The following is a 22,653-nucleotide window of genomic DNA, read 5'->3' on the forward strand; positions in this document are numbered from 1 at the left end:
GAGTCACTGTGTGACCATAAAAGTATTTGGTTGTTTATTTATGTGGAAATAAGGTGATTATTTTTTGAAGTGATTAATAATAATTACAATTACAAATCTTAGGAGTTGGAGGTACTCTATTAGATTCAGGGTCCCTTTTACTAAGGTGTGCTACTGGTTTTAGCGTGTGCTTACCACGTGCTACAATGCCCCGCGCGTTAAACGCTAATGCCTCCATAGAGCTTGCATTAGTATTTTTCGTTTAGCGCGTGGTTTGCGTGCACTAAAAACGCTAAAAGGAGCCCTTACTTCAAAAGGTTTTTGTGTCAGTGTACTTTTTCAGTGAAAACTGAGCAGCAACTTTCATCTTCTCAAGATGATGATTGCCACATGCTGAATTTAAACCCCATTATTTGTTATTCTATGGATGTTTGTAACTATTATTATGTGTATATTTTTGTGATCCACTTTGCTAAAGGTGGACTATAAGTAGATAAACTATAACAAAGGATAATGGGAGTGTTATGCCTGAAAAATGGCTGCATTGTGGAGTTCTATACATGGGAAATTCAAACAAAAGAACATGTGGTTGGTACCCGTTGTCAACTACATAAATTTCTTTGAATACTAGCTTTTGAGAATAGGTAGAAAATAGCTTTAAATCTTCTCCAGTGCGGCTTTTCAGGCCTGCTGTTTGCATCTCGCCTGGCTCCCCTCTGAAATCACTTCCAGGTCGTGGGGCCAGGAAGTGACTTCAGAGGGAAAGCCAACACCGGTGCAAGCAGCAGGCAGGAGAAGATTTAAAGAGATATGGGGGAGGGGGAAAGGAGGTTGTGAGTGTGGCATTGGGGACAGGGAAGGAGCAGGGAGAGAGCGGAGAGGAGGGCACAGGGGGGTGCCACTGCTCCAGATACCTCCTACCCTTGCTGTGTCACTGCACAAGTCTTATACTACTTTGTGATACTTTATCCTTCACCTGCAGATACAGATGAAATGTGCATTCACAGGTCCTTCTGCCTTCTTATCCTTGTATCTGCCTGCCTGCACCTTGCATGTTCCTGCTTCCTTGTGCTCATTTGTCTGCACTTTGCATATAACAGGGTCTTCCTGCCTGTTTACCTGCACCCAACACATTCTTGGGCTCTCCAGCCTGGTCGCCTGCATATTCCCGCCTGGATTCTTCTGCATACACTTTACACATTGTTGGATCCTCCTTCCTGCCTGCCTGCACATTCCTTGCCTCCCTGGAGACCTGACAGCACTTAAAAGATTGAACACGGCTGATTTACAAGATGAGTACTAAAAGCTGGAACTCAGTCCAAAAGCTCAGAAGGGGGATGGGAGGCAGGTAATGCCAGATGTTTTCAACTTAAACATACTCCCTCCTCAACCTGCTTACCTCCTTCCACCCACTAGCTCACAGGGCTAGCAATCCATTTAAATGGGAAACTAAAACCAAGGTCCCATATTATCTTACAAAATAAACTGAAAATTTGTTGGAGCAACGTGAAACCTAGGGTGAGGGTACTCTGGCTGCCTGGGATTCCTCCAAACATCCCATTAAAATACCAACAGGGAATGAAACTTCTATTTTAGGCCACTTCTTTGAAACAGTAAAAGGCTGGTGGGGGAAGGGCTTACTCAGAGAAGCCAAGGATTTGTTTCTATAGGAGAACTGTAGAATATGCAGCACAATGCAGGAAAAGTGGGTGCTACATGTAAATAGCTATAATTTAATTTATTGGTAGGGATACAACACTAAGACAAAGACCCTGAGGAAATAGTGAGGCGGCAAGTTGCAAAGTTATAACACATTTATAATTTGAAAAGATGTTGAAAGATAGACATGGGTGAAGGGGATGTATTGCTGGGCTTATATTTATTTATTTCTTTCGTTTTCTATCCCGTTTTCCCCAAGGAGCTCAGAACGGGTAACAGGTTAAAACATACATAACGTACAGTTACAGTTAGGTTACGATTTCCCATAGATTCAGTACAAGTTTTACAATACAAGTTTTCATCCTAACTTGACACATACTAGGGATCTAATACCAATATACATAATACACAGTTTACAGGTTAAGTGCAAGATTTTTTGATACAAATTTTTATTCTAACATGACACATACCAGGATCTACCGGTAGTACCAACATACATTTCTTTGTAATCCTCTGGTGGAGTTAGGTGAAGAGGTGTGTTTTTATTGCTTTCCTAAAGTTGAGGAGTCCTTCAAGGGATCTGATCTGCCGAGGGGGGGGGGGGCAGTCGAGTCCAGTGGCTCGGTATGAAGTGGGAGTAGAAATGTCGTTTGGTGGTTTGCCCCCGCAGATCAGTTCCCTTGAAGGACTCCTCAGTTTTAGGAAAGCAATAGAAACAGACCTCTTCATCTAACACTGATGGATGATAAAGAAATGTATATTGGTACTAGATCCCAGTACATTTCACGTTAGGAAAAAAACTTGTATTGAAACATCTTCCACTGTAACTATGGCAAATTTAACCTGTAACTGTACATTATGTATATTGGTATTAGATCTCTAGTATGTGTCAAGTTAGGATAAAAATTTATATTGAAAAACTTGCAGTTAGGATAACTATGGCAAATTGTAAACTGTAAACTCTATGGGGCTCATAATCAAAAGAGAAATACGTCCAAAAACCGGCCTAAGTCGGCACTTGGACGAACATTTCCCAAATACGTCCAAGTGCCGATAATAAAATCGGGTTTTGGACGTATTTCTAAACGACCTAGGCCTACATAGTGCCATTGAATGACCAAAGCTAAACGGGGTGTTTTGGGAGGAGTGTCGAGGGCGGGAGTTGGGCAGGACATGGGCTGGCTTAGACTTAGTCATACAGCATGTATAACCGAAAGTTATACAGCCCAGGATTGACGGAACTTGGACGTTGTGACTTAGACCATATAAAACATGGTCTAAGTCACAAAAACCCACCTAAAGTCACCAGATAAGCACTGCAAACACATAAAACAGACCCCCACACACTACCCAGTGATCACTGACCCCACCCACCCCCATAAAAATATTAATCACACCTTTAAAATTCAGCCTCCAGACCATTATCACCTGGCCACCTGGCATAGGAAAGTCTAGTCGTCCAGCACAGAGGCGGTTTAAGTCATCTTGGGGATGGGTTAGGGACCCATGGAGAGGAGGACCCATGCCCATAAGCTCCTGTAATCACCGCATTGATACTGAAACATGTGCACTTCCCTATACACCCCCAAAATCCTTTTGTACTGGCATATAAGTGGCTCCTGCAGCCATAAGGGCTATTAGGGTGGGTCTAGGGGATTCTCGAGGTGGTTTGGGGGGCTCACCATCACCTATAAGGGAGCTGTAGTGAGATGATGACATGGCATCCTTTTTATGAAGTTCACAGCAGTGCCCTGTAAGGCACCCCACTATTTAGGTGCCATGTCTGTGTATTCAGTCCATCACTTTGCAGACCCCTCCACGTCCAACAGGGCTTGTTCTAGGCATTTTTGACTTGGACAAAAAGTTGGACGAAAATGTGGTATAAAGATGGACGATTTAGCAGCGTGGACGATCAGATCGGCAGGACGTATAGTTAGATGATTTTCGAAAGTAAAAAAATTTTGGATGTATTTTTGGAAAATGTGAGTTAGGCTGTTTTTTTACTTTGGACGACTTATGACTTAGACGTAAACGGACTTAGTCGTCACTTTCGATTATGCCGCTCTACATTATGTTTATTGGTATTAGACCCTCTAGTATGTATAGAATTGTGACACAACCTTGTGTCGTAAAATTGTACAGTAATTGTCATATTGTAATTGTCAGCTTGTCCTGTACTGGCAAGAAGCTGTTCACATTGGCTACCTGAAAAAAAAGGGTAAGGAGAGAGACCTCATACAATGCTTCCCGGATAGATGAGGAAGATAAAGGACAGTGAAAGGAGGAATAACATTACTGTCACAAGCCTGTCCCTCTAGGTTAGTTAAGTTAGGAACTCAGAAATATCTTCCCTTTTACACAGAGAAAGCAGTACACTTTCTCTATGCTTTATTTCATTACAACTTTATGTGAATGCTTTACTAAGGGCCTAACTCTTTCCACAGCTTATTCCAAAGTACAAATACAAACAGGCAACAAAGTTCCCTAATCACAGCTGTTCTGACCTTCCATAGTCAGACTATTGCCTAAAGACTTTAATGTACCATTTAACTCCCCCTGTCAGCTTCTTAGTTGTTTATTGCAGCTCTTGGCTTGTCTATCTCTACATCTTGAAGCCTATTGGTGTTAATTTATCAGTAGATTATTTCATGCTGGGACCTTAGTCAAAAACATTCCCAGCCAAAATACAGCCCTCTGGCACAACTTTAATCCAAAGTGTATTTCTCACGGCAATGAGAGGACTTCTCCCAGTTTATCTACCATTCCCCAACACAGACACACTAGCATTGTCCAGGTATTTCAATCCATTAGGTGGATGTTTTCCTTAATTCCTTAATCAAATTTGTAGCAGCACTATTTCCATCAAGATCCTACAGCTAAGCCCAAGCATTCTACCTCTCTGCATTCCTCCTAATTTATCCTGTTGCCCATCCTGCCTCTCTACAATGAGTTTAGGCTTTTTATTTCATTTACCAGCAGGCTGTTAAATAATCCCAGGTGTTCAATTACCTTCACCTGTATTCTGGACCCTAACTGCTGCCTCATTACATCTCTCAGACTACCCATCTCCAATATGAGCTATTTTCCTGTTAATTCAGGATTCTCAAAAACATCTCGTAGCATTACCATGAGCTCCCTTCTTTTCAAAGCTTTCATAGGTTTTCGTGGTCAGCAACTGCTGTATAATTAGTGAAGTTCAGAGTAGAGAGTTGCACGGGGACAGAAATCCCATCCATCCCCACCCGTCCCTGCCAGGATCCTCTCCGTCCCCACCCGTCCCCATCAGGATCCTCTCCATCCCCATCCGTCCCCGTCAGGATCCTCTCCGTCCCCACCCATCCCCGCAAGGAATTATCTTCATCCCCGCCCGTCCCCATAAAAAGCAGCAATTACTTCTGACAGGATCATCAATTCCACAGTTTCTTTGGTGTTTGCGCTGCTGTTTTCCTTATATGGACGAACCCTGCTTCCAAAGCCTTCCATCCCCATGGGAGTCCCGTTGGCTAGAGGGGGGTCCCCGTGGGAGTCCCGTGGGCCAGAGGGGGGGTCCCCTTGGGAGTCCTGTGGGTTAGGGGGGGATTCCCATTCCTGTGCAGACCTCTAGTTCAGAGCTTCCAAAGGGGACCAGCTTTTCCAGTGGGAGATTTAGAGCATTGCCCTGCTCACCCACAGCTCCACCCAGCCCATGGCTCCATCCCTGGCACCCCATGGCACCAGCAGCAGCAGGAGACGCCTTAATAAAATGACATCTCCTGCTGCTGCGGGTTAGTCTTTTTGTGAGACTGGAAGAGAAAGCATCTCAGTGGGAGATCCTGGCTCCACAGCAGGAGTGCAGATGACCCACAAAAGTGGGAATCCCCCGCTGAAAGTGAGAGTCTTGGCAAGTCTGGATCTGGGGCCCAGTAATGATCTTGTTGTTCTATAACTGGCTTGTGATAGACTTCCTACCTGATATGACCTGAAGTCTTCCTGTGGACTGGGCATATCCCATCATATTCCCAGCAATACACTGGTATAGTCCTGAATCCTCCAAGATGACCCCAGTGATTCTCAGCCTGCTTCCTGACATGACATGTCTTGGGGAGGGGACCACAAGGACTGCATTATGATACCAGGTGAGGACAGGAGATGGGTTTCCATGGGTCTCGCAGGTAAACCGAACACTGTCCCCTGGAGATACTGTCTCATCCTTCAGTCCCCTGGAGATGGAGGTGGATTCTGAGGATAGAATTCAATGAAATCAATTTCAAAACCTGAATGGCATACATATTTTTAAAAACAGACTCAGTAATATCAAGGCAAGACTACTCAAGTATGAGGATCAACGACATGTAAACATCTGTAGAGTGCTGTTACTAGTTGAACATCCATGCTGTAAATTAGCAAAAACTGAAAAAAAAATTAAGATATGCACATTAAATCCTGTCTGACTTAGCAACCAACTTCCTTTCACTGGATGTGAAAATATTAAAGAGGACATAAGAACATAAGCAATGCCTCCGCCGGGTCAGACCACAGGTCCATCCTGCCCAGCAGTCCGCTCCCGCAGCGGCCCAAAACAGGTCAAGACTTGTCTGAATCATCAGAAGGGGCTCCCTTGCCACCTTGGTTTCCCATTTAAGTCCTGCCTTCCTATCGAAGTCCTAGCCCTCCGGTCTTGCACATGCACGACCAGGTTAGTTTATACTCATTACCTGGTTAACTTCCTATACTTGTGTTACATCCCAGCTCCTCCCTCAGTATCCCACGATCCCTTTATCCCTCAGGAATCCATCCAATCCTGTTTGAATCCTTGTACCGTATTATGCCTGATCACTTCCTCCGGTAGCGCATTCCAAGTGTCCACGACCCTTTGGGTGAAAAAAAACTTCCTTGCATTTGTTTTGAACCTGTCTCCCTTCAGTTTCTCAGAATGCCCCCTCGTATTTGCTGTCCCCTTCAGTCTGAAGAATCTGTCCCTATCCACCTTCTCTATGCCCCTCATGATCTTGAAGGTCTCTATCATATCTCCCCTGAGCCTCCTTTTCTCCAGAGAGAAGAGCCCCAGCCTATCCACTGCGTATGAGCAGTGTTCCAGCCCTCTTACCATTTTCGTTGCTCTCCTTTGGACTCTCTCAAGTACCGCCATGTCCTTCTTGAGGTGCGGCGACCAATACTGAATGCAGTATTCCAGATGTGAACGCACCATCGCTCGATACAATGGCATGATGACTTTCTGTGTTCTGGTTGCTATGCCCTTCTTTATGATGCCCAGCATCCTGTTGGCTTTTTTCGAGGCTGCTGCGCACTGTGCAGATGGCTTCAGTGATGAATCCACCAGCACACCCAAGTCTCTCTCGAGTCTGCTGCCTCCCAACAATACCCCCCCTAATTTGTAGCTGAACAACGGGTTCTTTTTCCCTATATGCATGACCTTGCATTTGTCCACGTTGAAGCGCATTTGCCATTTGTTTGCCCAGTCTTCCAGCTTGTCCAGGTCCCTTTGTAGGTCCTCACACTCCTCCCTGGTCCTAACTCTGCCGCACAGTTTGGTATCGTCAGCGAATTTTATAACCTCACACTTTGCCTCCTTTTCCAGGTCATTGATGAATATGTTAAAGAGTAAAGGCCCCAGCACCGATCCCTGTGGCACACCGCTCGTGACTCCCCGCCAGTCAGAATATTGACCCTTTACTCCAACCCTCTGCAGTCTTCCCGACAACCAGTGCTTGATCCATCTGTGCACATCCCCTCCCACCCCATGGTTCCACAGCTTCTTAAGTAGCCTTTCATGTGGCACCTTGTCAAAAGCCTTTTGAAAGTCGAGGTAAATGATGTCTATGGGCTCCCCATTGTCCACCCGACTGCTTATTCCCTCAAAGAAGTACAGAAGGTTCGTTAGGCACGACCTTCCCTTACAGAATCCGTGCTGGCTTGTTCTCAGGCCATTCCTCTCGATGTGCTCGCAAATGCCGTCCTTGATCATAGCTTCCACCATCTTCCCTATAATTGAAGTCAGGCTCACCGGCCTGTAGTTCCTGGGGTCACCCCTCGATCCCTTCTTGAAGATGGGCGTGACATTTGCCAATTTCCAGTCCTCTGGCACCTCACCAGTTTTCAAGGATAGGTTGCAAACATGTTGTATGCCCGCTATTTCCTGTCTTAGTTCCTTCAGAACCCTTGGACAATTTTCAAAATATTTTTACTCAGCTTGCTAAACAGTTACCTGGTAAAATATCAGAGACTGATATTGCTCCCCTTCTGAGAGTAAAAGTATGTATACTGTGAAATAGCACAGATACATTTACCTGCAAAAAGATAGAGCAGTGTCTTTCAAACTGTGTGCCATGGTACAGTGGTGTGTCCCAAAGAGATTTCGGATGTGCCCCGAGAGATTCTAGAATTTTACTTTGTGCTCCATTTACTAAGGTGTGCTAGGGGTTTTAGCGCGCGCTACAATGCCACGTGCGCTAGACGCTAACGCCTCCATAGAGCTTGCGTTAGTATTTTCTGTGTAGCGCAGGGTTTGTGCGCGCTAATCTTCAGCGCTTGCTAAAAACGCTAGCGCACCTTAGTAAAAGGAGCCCTTTATTTTTAAAAATTCCCTTCATAAGTATATGCTAGAATATATCACATGTACATCACGTACGCAAGTGTCTGTCAATATTATGAGCGTCTGTGTGTGTAAGGATACAACCACCCAGACAATCATCTTTCTTTGATGTGATTGGTCCTTGAAAACTAACAGCAAGTACCTTTATTTTTATTTTTTATGCAGTAGTTATCATAACTTGAGCAACAATTCCTGAAGGATATGGGGATTGAGGGGTACGGATAGAGGTAGTGATAGGTTATAGAGTGAGGTAGTGATAGGTTATAGGGTAAGTCAGGGACCACTTGACAGGTCATGGACCTGATGGGCCGCCGCGGGTGCGGACTGCTGGGCGCGACGGACCTCTGGTCTGACCCAGCAGAGGCAACTTTTTATGTTCTTATGTAACAAAGCAGGCAAGGCTTTGAACATAAGAACATAAGAATTTGCCTCCGCTGGGTCAGACCAGAGATCCATCATGCCCAGCAGTCCGCACCATCGGCAGCCCATCAGGTCCATGACCTGTCATGTTATCTTGATTTAGCCCTATAGCCCCCTTGTTTTTATCTATACTCTTTCCATACTCTTATCTACCCTTATCTGTATCCCTGAATCCCCCTATCCTTCAGGAATCCATCCAATCCCTCCTTGAATCCCCGTAGCGTACTCTGCCCGACCACTTCCTCCGGGAGCGCGTTCCATGTGTCCACAACCCTCTGTGTGAAGAAGAACCTCCTGGCATTTGTTCTAAACTTCTCCCCTTCCAGTTTCTCCGAGTGCCCTCTTGTGCCTGTGGTTCCCCGTAGTTTGAAGAATCTATCCTTGTCTACCTTCTCATGCCCTTCATGATCTTGAAAGTTTCTATCATGTCCCCCCTAAGCCTCCTCTTTTCCAGGGAGAAGAGCCCCAGCTTGTCCAGCCTGTCAGCGTATGAACAGTCCTCCATACCATTTATCATTTTCGTAGCTCTTCTCTGGACCTTCTCAAGCATCGCCATGTCTTTCCTGAGGTACGGCGACCTTTGGATCTTCTTCTCTTTGTAAATTTGGATTTTCAGCTCAGACAGATATTAAATTGAAAATAAGAGAATGACCGCAGATGGGGGATGATGAAATGCGTATTTGCTTGTCAGCTATCAAGCTGTGTTTTGAGTTAATTTGCACGCAAAACAAGCACATTCATCGCATTAATTAGCAATTTTATTCTATCTACTTTAGTGTCACTGTTGTTACAATTACCCATATATAACTTAAAGAACTTTAAATAAATAACTCTCAAATTTAATTTTTGTTGGTTTTGCAATTTTATAATTTCAATTATAATGTGCCACAAAAAGCTTTTGCTCCATTTACTGTGCTGTGAAAAACATTTGCTTCGTTTAGTATGCTGGGGCTATAAAAATTTGGAGAGACACTGAGGTACAGGAAGAGCTAATAACGTACAGGGAAACTATTTGAAAATCCCTAAATGTAATTTACAGTGCAGACTTTGCACTTAAGTCTACCACACAATAAAATCTTTGTTGAAGACAATACAAATTTTAGCAAATCTTAATTGCCACTCTGCAGGGCAAGAAAGGCTGTTCCCTGATCAGAAGGAGGCCTTCTTCCCTCTGTCCTCTTCACTTCAGTTGTTTACATTTTTCTTGGTATGCTTTCTGCAGGAAAAAAAATTGCAAATCACTTTCCTGAGATTTGCTTATCAGAGACAGAACACATGGAAACTTGCATATTGGTGTATACTGACTCTTTTATTCAGAGAAGGATGATGTAATCCTCTTTTACTACATGGCATATGGTTAGGGTTACCAGACTTTCCGTTTGGAAAATCTGGACCCCCTTAGACCCGCCTAGTTCCACCCCGCTCCATCATGCCCCAGTCCCACTCCCAATCCTGCCCTAGTCCCACCCCAGTCCACCCCCTGCTGCCTGCTCTGGTCGGGCAGGAGGGCATGCGCGCATGTGATGTGATGATGATGACATCATGCGCAAGCGTGTGTGCATGACATCATCACGTGGCCCTCCTACCCGACGGCGATTTTGAGGGAGGCTTTTCAAAACCAAAGTCCCAGGTTTGGAAAAGCCATCTGGGCCCCCAGACATGTCCTCAGAAGGAGGACATGTCTGGGAAAATCCTGATGACTGGTAACCCTACATATGGTGAGCTCTCAGCAACGGTTTACCTAATAAAAGTCAGGGCTGTTAAGTCCATGCATGCCAGAGGGTAAAACAAGGACTGGATTTGCTAATCCTGACAAAGTGCTCGCTCTATAAGCCTCCTGAGCACACACACATAGTTCCTGCTACAGAGGTTTGGTGCCCTAAGGACAGGTGAATCAGTTCAAACCAAGGCTCAGGTTCTCTGGCTCACCAAACTAGGCCTCTGATATTGTTGTGTACACACATTCATTCCAGACCGGAGAGTAAATTCCACAGGAATCATGCAGTAAAGAATCCCCCTCAGGGGCAATAGTTTTTTTCCTAGTTTGGTTAATCTGGGAGTAACTAATGCTAGACTAAGGAGGTCATTTAGAAGCCACATTATTTACGTATATAGATTGCATGCAAATGCCCCAGGATACAGAGATTTCAAAGTGATATGGTTTGGAATGGCCAAAAGGTTATTCATGTAGTTCCTATTTTACAATAGGAATACTCACTTTTTTTTTTTTTTAATTTCTGCACCAGCTTTTGCATCTGTTCTGAAGCAAACAGAAGTGCCAGCTACCTGCTCATTTGCACCTAGGATCTCCATCAGTGATTCAGGAGCCTCTGAAGTGCCTAAAGCCAGTGGTGTGGTGAGGGTGAGAGGCGTCCGATGTGGTGGTACCCCCCATCCCACTCCTTCCACGATCCCACCTTCCGCGTGCACCCCCCTTTCCTTCCACCATACCTCTAATTGAAGTTGTTGCTCACAGCGGTTCTCGCGACCCCGTCGGCGCTCACTCTGACTTCACTTTCTATGCGTGGCACCCAGAAGTGACGTCGGCAGGAGAGTCGACTGAGTCATGAAGAGCACGTTGTTAACTGCCGTGAACAACAGCTTGAACTAAAGGTATGGGGGAATGGGAAGAGGCGGGGAGGAAGAGGGGTACTATCGCCCCAACCAACATAGCACATACTCTGTTAGGTGTCTAACTGATGGATTTAGGTGCTCACATTGACATCTGCCATAGAGCCGGTGTAAATGGTGGCACTTTGATTTAAGTGCCTAATTGCTGACTTATTCTATAATGCATCGGGCACAAATATTTGCTGTTATAGCTTAGCACCTAGATTTTGAGTGCCTAACTTTTAACACTCTTTATAGAATTGCCCCCTGCAAAATGCTGGCCTACATTTAAGGCATCTGTTCAGCGATGTAGATGTGATTCTTTTTAGGACACCGATAAGTGATTGACACGCGATCGGCGTCCTAAAGAGAATCAGGCCCATACTGTATTTTTCCTAGGATCACATTGTTGGCTTTGTATTTTTTCTCTACTTATAAAATCAATAAAACACTTTGAACAAAAAAAATAAAATAAAATAAAAATCCAGCAAAATTCATGGAGAAGGTATGCAAATACTTTTCACCCAGGAACAAAGGGCCCAATTTCCAGACCACAGGAAGATATTCGGCTACATCCTGCAGTCAGTGGTATTGTATCTGGCGATCAGCATTGAATTTCTGCTCTATGTTAAACCACATTTGGCATAGCCATTCATCAGCTGACTGGCTAAGTCATCGTGGCCAAAGATAGACCTGCAATTTAGATGGGTCTAATCTGGCTGCTCAATTTGGCAAGTTAGCCAATGAATATTGGTACTGACTGGCTATGTTACTTGACATAGCTGGTGACTGGGCTTGCCACTGACTGGGATATTCATCAGGAGATAAACTGCTATCTCATGTTGAATACTGGTGGTTAGCCAGCTTAGCGCCATTTAGCCGGACAGGAGTTGTTCCCGACCAGCAAAATAGCACTGAATATCAGGTGTATTGTTATTAAAATTACCACCATTGATACCCAGTGATATGCTACTTGTGAAAGCAGATCTTTACCAAGTACGCCAACAGTGTAATTGACTTGCTTTGGCTCCCCGGATGCATTCACCACCAAGCATGAGTAATTTCCAACATCTGAGATCCTAATCCGATCGATGACGAGGTGGGTATGCAGGAGCTTCCACCTGCCTCTGCCGGTAATGTCCCGACCGTCCCTTAGCCAGCGGACATGAGGGATGGGCACCCCGCTGACAGCGCACTCCAATACCAATGGGCTGTGCTGTGGTACTGAGAGAATCTGAGGGCTAGTAAGATGTACAGTATGGAAGCGAGTAGTCAAGGAACCTAGAAAAAAAAGGGAAGGAGAGCATATTCAGTTGAAATCAAATAACTCAGAGCATCACAGACATGGACCTTACAGGTATGTAGAACGTTGTAGTGCCACATAGACAACATGAAGAACAGAAACAGTCAATGAAAGGTGGTAATGAACCAATGAAAATAAAATATATTAATGGGTAAGGACAATGCATTTGATACACAGCCTTTCTTGTACAACCAATCTGGTTTACATATATTTATTCTGTAAACTGTATACTACATATATTAGTATTAGATTCCTGGTATGTCAAATTAGGATAACTCCAGTGCAAATCGTAACCTGTTAACCATATATTATGTATGTTTAACCTGTAACCCATTCTGAGCTCTTTGGGGAAAACGGGATAGAAAATGAATTAAATAAATATAGGTACTTTCTCTATTACTAGTGGGCTCACAATAAGTTTTTTTCTTCCCTGATTATTATCATTCGCTTAGTATATAATAAGCGATTCATCAAATCTCAATAAAACCTCTGTTTGGCCATCTCCACTCATGTTTTGTGTTTGATCTACGGAGCTCTGCTCCTTTCTACATTTTCTTCCTGTATGACCCACTCTACACTAGTGAAAAATTAAATCTCTGCAATCACAACTAGACATTCAGGGCTCGATATTCAGAGCCACGTAGTTGTCCAGGAATGGCTCGCAGCCAGTTAAATAGCACACAGCTGTCTATCCGGTGATATTCAGCAGGAGATAGATGGCTAAAATGGTGGGATTTTTGGCTGTTAAGACTTAGGCGGCTAGATGTTGAATATTGGACTAGCTGCCAATGTCTTGGCCAACCAAAAATAGACTGGAAATTCAATGCCAGTCACTGGATACAATGCCGGCATTGAATTTCCGGTATTGCCGCAGACTGTGATAGATCGCCAGCTATCTCCCATGGTCTGAATATTAGGGGGTGGGGGGGGGGGTCAGAAATTACTATGAGCTTCCTTTTCTTGTGGTACATACAATGTCCAAGTAAGTTATTTATTATTTTTGCTTATTTGTTAGAATTTATTTACTGTGGGTTTTTTTTTTTTTTTTTAAGATTCTTTATTCATTTTTAAAACTTTAATTGTGCACAAAAGATGATGCATTTACATAAAATATTATCATTACAGCACAATCTAATATAATAAAACCCTAGCCGTGCATGCGCACTCTTACCGGCGTGTTACCTGATCTGTAGTTCTTTGTCAGCAGAGTGCGCATGTACGCTTACCACACATCTCTCTCTCTCTCTCTCGCAGCGGGCTTGCCGGCTCCGGCCAGACTGACAAAATTTATTTTCGAACCTCACCAGCATTGGAGAAGACTTCCGACTCCAAACCTGTCGACTCCAGCAGCGTCTGCAGCACTCTACACACGCTGCTTCGGGGCCTTCTACTGCCCTGATTTGCTCTGCCGCATCTCTGATGATGTCATCAGGGACGTGCCAGAGTAAATCAGGGCAGTAGAAGGCCCCGAAGCAGCGTGTGTAGAGTGCTGCAGATGCTGCTGGAATCGGCAGGTATGTCAGGACCACGGGAAGGGAGGGGGGGGGCAGTAAGGGACTAAGGGAGCCGGCCAGACCTCGGGAAGGGAAAGGGGGGTATGGGAAACGCTGCTACTGCACAGGGAAGTGGTTTGGGGGGAGGGAAATGGAGGGGGAGGGAATGCTGCTGCTGTGGCTGCTGCACAGGGAAGTGGAGGGATCGAAATACTGCTGTTGCACAGGGAAGTAGGGTGGGGGAAATGCTGCTGCACAGGGAAATGGAGGGGGAGGGAATGCTGCTGTGGCTGCTGCACAGGGAGGTGGGGGGAGAGAAATGCTGCTGCATAGGAGGCAGGGAGAGAGACAGATAGATAGAAAGACAGACAGCGAGAGGAAGGGAGACAGAAAGAAAAGAAGAAAAACACAGGGGCAGGGAGAGACACAGAAAGACAAACAGACAAAGGGGGCCAGGGAGACAGTCAGACAGAAAGAAAGACAGCGGGAGGGAGAGAGAGACAGAAATAAAGACAGACAGACATATATTCTAGCACCCGTTAATGTAACGGACTAAAATACTAGTATACTTAAAGACTTATTTTCTCATAACCCTCTCTAACCACTACATTTATGATGGAAAGTGTGAGGCTACAAAAAATTCCCACCAAAATCCTACACTGCTGCCATATAGGTGCCACCTGCAGACATAATGGCTATTGGGGTGGGAGACAAGTAGGTAAAGTAGATTTTGGAGGGCTTAGCATAAATGTTGAGATATACATCTGGCGCTCTTTATGTGAATTTCACAGCAGTGCCTTCTAAGGTGCCCCTCTGCTCTGTTGATATGTCAGTTGGTATATCTGTGTGGCCAGTCCATTACAATGCTGGCCCCTCCCACATCCAAATGGTCTGGATTTGGACGTTTTGAACTTGGACGTTTTTGTGGTCAAAAGTGGCAAACAAAGTTAGGCGTCCTAAGGTTGGATGCCCAGATGGGCAAGACGTCCAAATAGGTCATTTAAAAAATAAATTTGGATGTCTAGCAGTTTCAAAAATGGATATTTCACCACCCTAACATCTGGACGCCTTGCAGGAAGCGTTCAAAGTCACACTTAGATGCCCTATCAAAAATGCCCCTCCTAGTTTTCTCAACCACTTTCCCTCCTCTGGCTTTACCACAGTAAAGGACAGCAGATAAAGACCCATACACCCATATCCAGTATCCCCAACAAGGTGAAGAGAGCCATGCCTGCCACTCTCTGTGGGCCCCAGTCACCCATACTTGAACACTATTTCCACACCTTATCACACTTTAATCACAATACAGTGGAAGCTCTCTGTAGCAGGGACCATCTTTCTTATATCTGAAGAGCACTGCAAATACTAGTAGAACTGTACAAATGGCTGTCTTTGCTGTTGTGTCCTATAAGTCTGTGCTCTCTTTCAATTCCTTTTTTACGGAGCCAGAGGTTTTTCACTTCTTCTGAGATACAGTAATGGCTGTTTTGAGTCAGAATCAATCACTAGCAGCAGCTCCAGATAAGCACAGAGAATATACTGCCTTTTCAAAGTCACGTTGTTCTTCTTCTTCACAAATAAACCTGCCTGTCCAGTCTCTTTCAGAGAAGCAGACAGACTACGACCCTGCAGCCACTAGCCAGCCACAGCCAGAAAGCCTGAAATGCTTTTAAAAAATCACTCCTTCACTGTCTGCATGCCTGATAAAATGGAGCTCTCTTGGAGCAGCATCTCCTTTTTCCTGCCCAGCTGCTGATATCCTCATCCTTGGGATTTCAGATAAGGCAGGCAGGGATAGGATGGTTGGGCTGCTTTTCAAAAAGTTTCAAGATATTTGGTGAAGTATCACATGGTTCTGCCTGCTTCCCTCTCCATAGTGGGTCCACAGTGTCTGGCTCTATAGAACGGGATTGGCCAACAAAAATGAATGACACAAATTTGTGAAACTCTTCCCTCCTGTCTATTCAGTTTGGCAAAAATGTCCTCAAGCATAGTGGTTCATAATTTGTATGAACACAAATTAGTATTAGCATTCTGTTTCTGATTGTTACAGGGATGGGTAATTCATTAAGACAACCAGATGGTTTTATGAGAGCAATAATTTGAAAGATGGCATTTGGAAGGTTTTGTGTTGCATTATCTGGCTGCTACTTTCTTCACTTCCTGGTGGGCCCACTGGTCAATATGGCCACACAGGATAAAGAACCACTTCGCAGACAGTGATGTGAGCATTGCCCCTTCCCTCGCTTCATGACACAGCCAACAGACGAACAGGTCCAACACTTAACTCGTTGGTACTACATATGCTACATATGATGCTTCTCTTCTCTCATCCCATCTTATCAGGACCTTGCAGGAGGGAGAGAAGATGCATCAGCTGCAGCATAAAGGGTAAGGTTAGAAGCAACAGAATTTGGTCCTTCTTTTTTACTGAGCCACAGAGGGAAGAGAGAGAAGGGAGCCTTGAAGGAAAGAATGGCAATCATTTTGCTTTGGTTTAGGCACTTTGCATTGTAGTGAAAACTCAGGGATTGTGGACGGGGAAATCAGTAGATCTGGGGACTGGCTGGAGAGCTAAGACAGTGAGATTGAGTCTTAGAAGAGGGAAAAGATAGGATTTGGAGGGTGGAAAGCATGTGTGAGCATGGAAAGGAAGCAAGGTACGTCAAGCTGAAGTTCACCTAGGGCACCTAACACTCTAGCATAGGCCCTGGATAGTTAGAATGGTCAGCCTCATTTCAAGATCTCTTCAGACTAATGGCAGATACTCACGGCTCACGCTCAGTTTGTGTCCAATGACCTCAGTTTTCAGCTCATGGGTTACTGGGTTGTAAGCAGCACATTTATACAATCCCTTGTCTTCTAGAGACACATTTATGAGCTGCAGATTTCCAGAAGGAAGGATTAGGTAGTTATCTGTAGAAGCAAACAAAAAAAAACAACCCCACAGTTAATATCTGCTCATGAATTCTCCCTACCACAGAAACCTACTAGGATTCCTTTCCTCTGACACAAGGATATTAACTATTTATTGTTGGACATCTCATGTCTAGGGCCACAACAGTTTCTAAGTATGGCTTACTTTATGCTTACTCTTTAACTGTTGCAACAGGAGGAATAATATCCATTGTGGAAAGCAGATGGACATTACCTTTCTAAAAGCAATTTGGCTTTGATAGTGTAAGAGAAAATGAGTTTAAAAAAAAAGAAGAAAACTTCTAAGAAAAATGACACCCAAGTTAAATCCAATCACGTTAAAAAGATCACTCAACAAATAATAATAATAGCTTTATTTATATTTCGTCATACTTTTTCAGAACAAGAGGGTGTACAACAAGAGAGGCTTTAAGGTATACAGCGAGGTAATATCAATTAGTTTTGGGAGGGGGTGTATAGGCAATTATGTAGAGGGATAACAAAGGGGGAAGAAGGAAGGAATGTGTAAGAAGAGGTAAGTAGTTTAACTTCGATAATGCTCACCATGTAACCAAAAGTGCACAAAACCTTTTTGTTAGAGAGACTACAAATGGGGTCCCACCCCTAAATGTGCCTCTCTTGGTCAACCACAGCACTCAAAGGTTTCTTATTGATACTATTGGGTGATCTTTTCAATATGATTGGATTGTTTTGCACCTTTGGATTCACCTTTGTATGATAAGTTTTTTCCCAGTATACATCTTTTGGGGGCCCAAGTTAAATCAACTTTCGTACTTACAAGGTTAGAGAATTTCAAGTTTTGCTTAATAACTGGAAATAAAAGCTGAGTGCTGGCAAGAAAAGGTGGTAGCAAAAGTGAACAGAGAGAAAGAAAAAGATATAAAATGGAAAAGAGAGAGGGAAAAGATGTAATCTACACATGAGAGAGTACTGAATAAGGGGCACAACATAATCTAATGTATAATCCTCATGAGGTAGACATCAATGAGATTAGGAAAAAACAGAAGGCTATACACTTCTCCCTCCGTATTCGCTGTGATAGGGGATTAACAGAACCGCAAGCTAAAAACCATGAATAATCGAAACCGCGAATGCTGAAACCGTGAATACGGAGGGAGAAGTGTATTACCTGCTTTAGAAATTGAGAAAGAGAGGGAGGGGAGGCATAAAAAAACATAAGAAGGAGAACAGAAAATGAGGAATGGCATATTCCGAACCAGACAGAGAGGAAAGAGAGAAAAAGGTATAACACCCAGGAAAGAGATAGAAGTAGATGGTATAATCTGTGACAGGAGAGAGAAGCAGAAAGTATAACCGTGCTGAGAAGGAAGCCTTGGACATGTCTCACCTGTGGAATTCTCAAGCCATTTCCCTCGGACCCTAAAGCGAACCTGTGGTTTGGGATTACTGTCCGGTACCTTGCACCTGATGAAACCAGAGCTGCCCTCCTCTGCAGTAATGATGTGTCTCTCTGAAGCCTTGAAATCATCAAGCCCTGCAAGGTCATGACAAAGTCATATTCTGTTTTATTTCAATTCCACAGAAATATACGAACATGAGAGTTACTGTACAGTTTAGATCACAAGTGCCTGCCAGAGCTCCAAAAAGTAGCAAGATTCCATGCCACTAAACCTTGGGGATAAGCAATGGCTTTCCCCGGGTCTACCTTAATAATGGTTCATGGACTTTTCCTCCAAGAATTTATCCAAAACTTTTAAAACCCAGCTACATTAACTACTTTTACCACTCCAGAGCTTAGCCACACACTGAGGGGGAAATTCTATAAAAGGCACCTAAAGATAGGCGCCTAATTTAATTAGTAAATTGACTTCAATTATGAACTTTAAGAAGCTCATAATTGAAAATGTGGACTTGATGGGATTTTCTTTTATGGATTTATGTCTATATATACGTTTGTATTTCCCATTTTCACAATTGATTGATGTAAATTGATAAATTTGAAAATTTCAATTTTTTTTTTTTTTTTAAAAAGGTCATAATTGAAAAAATAAAAAATAATTAGGATTAGGTATGATTCTACAAAAGATAGGCACCTCTTGCATAGCGCCTAACACCAAAGTAGGTATGTATGGGAGTAGAGAAAGACTTAGGCACCACTAGGCATGATTTCCTAAAGGACTTATAGGCCAGGGTTTTAAAGGCCTAAATAATAGGCATCTATTACAGACATCTCAGTTTTTAAGTTAGGCACCGCAAGCACAGTTCTGTAATGGGCACCTAAGTGGGACTGACATACAATAAGGCTGCTGATATTTTTTATGTGTCAGTTACAGAATCCAGCCCTTCCTATTTCTTTTAAATATGCTACTATGTTACTCCAGGGAGTGGCCTTTATTCTACTTGTGATAGAGTAAATAATCAATTCACCTTTATCATTTCCATTTCCTTCAGGATTTTGTACACCTCTGTCATATCTCCCCTCAGCTGTCTCTTCTTCAAGCTGAAGATCCCTAACCTCTAGCCTTTCCTCAGAGTCATTCCACCCCCATAATCATTTTAGCCACCCTTCTTTGTATCTTTTCTAGTTCTACTACATCTTTTTTTAAAATGCTGACCAGAATTACACATTTTTGCTAGTGAAGTTAGACAGTTTTCTCCGGTTAAACAACAGTGCATGCTTACGCAGGACTATTTAGGAATATTTATTTTGCCAGCGATGAACTCTCTGTGGTTTTAGACAGTATTAAATATCAGTTTTAGCCTCTCTCTTTTGGATCCAGCACAGATTCTGTGTCATTTGCTTATGTAAAGTTAAAATACACTCCCTCACTCCAAAACAGAGAGTACCTACAAGAAATATGCTAGCTTTTAGATCTTCCAGTAGAAGTACAGTGGTTCAACCCCACAGGATTCTGTGTCAGACAGAACACTATTAGGGGCATTTTCAAACCAGAAAAATGTCCCGTTTTATTTTTTTTAAATGGTCATTTGCTAGACATTTTGAGCTCAGTGCATCTATCTTTAAGGCCCATTTTTGAAAAAAAGAAAATGTTCAAGAGAAAAATGCACAAAAACAAGACAAGATGTGTGGGGGAGGGGGGCAACATTCTTAGCAGATTGGCCACACAGACCATCCTAGCAGAGCAGTGGGGCACTGCCATGGACTTCACATACAAGGTCCCAGGTACACATTGCACCCTTATATTGTATGGGGAGCCCTGTATGGGAGAGATCCTGGATGCCGAAGCAGCTAAGTTGTTCTCTTTTTTTTTTGCTGTGTTCCACGCTGAATCCTGGACTACTTTGCTACAGTGCTGATTTCCCCATTTTTTCACAACTGAGGGCTGTGTGTCCCGGTGTGTTTTGTAACATCTCCCTGCAGGCTACCATAGAGCTTTTTCTATTGGTTCTATATTTTGGAGTACAGGGTTAGCCTTGAAAGGTGGAGTTTTTTGCCAGATGAAGCTGAACTGAGGCTTTTTCTCCACCTTTCTTTTTCCCTGTTACTACCTGTTGTGTGATTGGCTTGTGTGTGTGTGAAATTAAAGCCTGTTAGTGTTGTAGAGGGGAGGTTTGTTGTCCGTATGGGGTTCTGATTTAGAGGTAATATTATTGGAGTTTAACTGACCCTTTTCCTGAGAGTATATGTATTAGTGAGCCCTGTTAAACCCAACAAAAACCTACTGAACCCAACTGTACACACAATAGCACTTATGCCTGAAGGTGTCACTTATATGTAGGTGCAGTAGATTTTTGATGAGTTTTGGAAGGCTCAAATGTTCCACCACTAGTGTACTAGTTAGAGTGGGATATGGGCCTGGGTCTCTAGGAACATGCTTGCTATTCAAATATGACTGGCCATACAGGCTAAGTTGCTTTCACATCTTTGGGTGGTGGGAGGGAGTCGATGACCTCTGGAGGAGTAAGGGGGAGTCATGCCTTAATCTCTCCAGTGGTGATCTGGTCAGTTTGGGCATCTCTTAGGCACAATTTGTTACTGAAACAAGCACAGCTTCAAACATCCAATTTTTGTTCTAGACATTTTCTACAATGTTCCATTATTGCAGAAAAATGTCCAAATCATAAGACCACCCTGGTCCCGTCCAAAACACACCCTGAATATGCCTCCCTTGAGATTTGCATGCATTGCATAGAAAACCACCTACAAAACAGGTTTCAAAAATAGGGATTTGGATGTTTTGCCAACAAAAATGTCCCTGAAGCAGTGGCGATAGTTGCCATGAAACGACTGTCGGCAGTGTGCATTGAAATTGAGCAGCATGTTGATTTTTTGATCCTCGCTACATTCACATATGTAATAATACGGGGAAAGTTTTTTTCCAGCCAGTGATGTGGGGTTTGATGTGGAGTTGGTAGAAGGTGGTTTCACCTCGCCAATATGTGAGGTTTTTTCTTTCGCCTTTAAAAGAGTACCTTGGTGCCTGACCTGTCTTTTTGATTTTGCATTAAATGGGGTGTTAATATGTTTTGAGTCTTTTAAAAATAGCCTTAGAATAGTGTGTGTTACCCTTCTAAAAACGTCTTAAAATTGTCCACAACAATAAGAGAATGATCTCATTAAAAAGATGTTTTCCAGAGATAATAAGAATGGAAAGCAGAGGGGAACTCACATCCTAAAGATACATTTGCAGGTTTACTAATGATTGCACCAATGCTGGTGTTGGCAACACACTGGTACTGGCCGGTATGAGACGAGTCGAGAGAGAAGATTGTCAGAGACCCTGGTTGCACCGCAGCTTCTTCTGGCTCAACACTCAACTTTTCACCGTTCAACAACCAGAAAACTTGAGCAGAGGGTGGTTCGGCAGAACAGCGTAGCACTACAGACCCGCCAACTTTCTGAACTGTGGACAAGGGCTCCAAAACAAAGTGAGGGATGAAGTCTGAAACATAACGGAGAGAAAATGGAGTTTACGATCACATACACGGTTTACAAATAGGAGATTACGCCCTTTCTCGCATGTGTTACGTAACTGCTATCGGGCCTATGTTGGCAAAAGCAAATGCTGCTAATGAAACAACCACAATATCAGGGACCAGCTTCAATGAAGCACTTCACCAGCATGACAAAAACAGCTGGCTTATAACCACTGGTCTGTTTTTTGTTCTCCTGACGCAGCGGGCTAGTGTCCTGCGAAACAAGGCTGCCCTTGTTGGTTTTTTGACGGTGCACTGCTGACTGTTGCCTGGAGGGGAGTCCTGTTGGAGTAATTTTTCTTTTTTCTTCTTCTCTTTAGAGTGTCGCAATATTGGAAGAAAGTGTGCCTTGCTGCCCTGTGAACCCAGCTCCTAGATCAGGGGTGTCAAAGTCCCTCCTCGAGGGCCGCAATCCAGTCAGGTTGTCAGGATTTCCCCAATGAATATGCATGAGATCTATTAGCATACCATGAAAGCAGTGCATGCAAATAGATCTCATGCATATTCATTGGGGAAATTCAGAAAACCCGACTGGATTGCGGCTCTCGAGGAGGGACTTTGACACCCCTGTCCTAGATCCAGGCCAGGAGAGAGACAACTGACAGCTAAGTGACTGTTTTTTAAGCATCAGCTAAGTGCTTCTCAGCAGTGTGCTTGATGCATTTTTGATTTACTTGAGACCAGAACAAGACTTGTATATATTACTGTTTTAGGGGGTGCTTTCTATTATCTTTTTTGGCATGACTGTTTTTTTTCTAAGC

The 22,653-nt window shown here is 43.6% G+C and overlaps 1 protein-coding gene across 12 annotated transcripts in view; it reads right to left on the reverse strand.

Moving 5' to 3' along the window:
- CDON (cell adhesion associated, oncogene regulated) overlaps positions 1-22,653 on the reverse strand; it is a 251,157-nt gene that overhangs the window by 109,527 nt on the left and 118,977 nt on the right. For 11 of the 12 annotated variants that reach the window (XM_033918171.1, XM_033918170.1, XM_033918164.1 and 8 more), the window contains 5 exons: positions 21,586-21,858; positions 18,342-18,488; positions 16,829-16,972; positions 12,254-12,541; positions 5,587-5,856 (listed from right to left, as the gene is read on the reverse strand). In XM_033918171.1, the coding sequence (XP_033774062.1) occupies positions 5,587-5,856; positions 12,254-12,541; positions 16,829-16,972; positions 18,342-18,488; positions 21,586-21,858 (1,122 nt within the window). The remainder of the gene's footprint in view (positions 1-5,586; positions 5,857-12,253; positions 12,542-16,828; positions 16,973-18,341; positions 18,489-21,585; positions 21,859-22,653) is intronic. The other variant, XM_033918173.1, reaches the window with a different exon arrangement.

The sequence above is a fragment of the Geotrypetes seraphini genome, chromosome 13, assembly GCF_902459505.1.
Source record: "Geotrypetes seraphini chromosome 13, aGeoSer1.1, whole genome shotgun sequence".
NCBI lineage: Eukaryota > Metazoa > Chordata > Amphibia > Gymnophiona > Dermophiidae > Geotrypetes > Geotrypetes seraphini.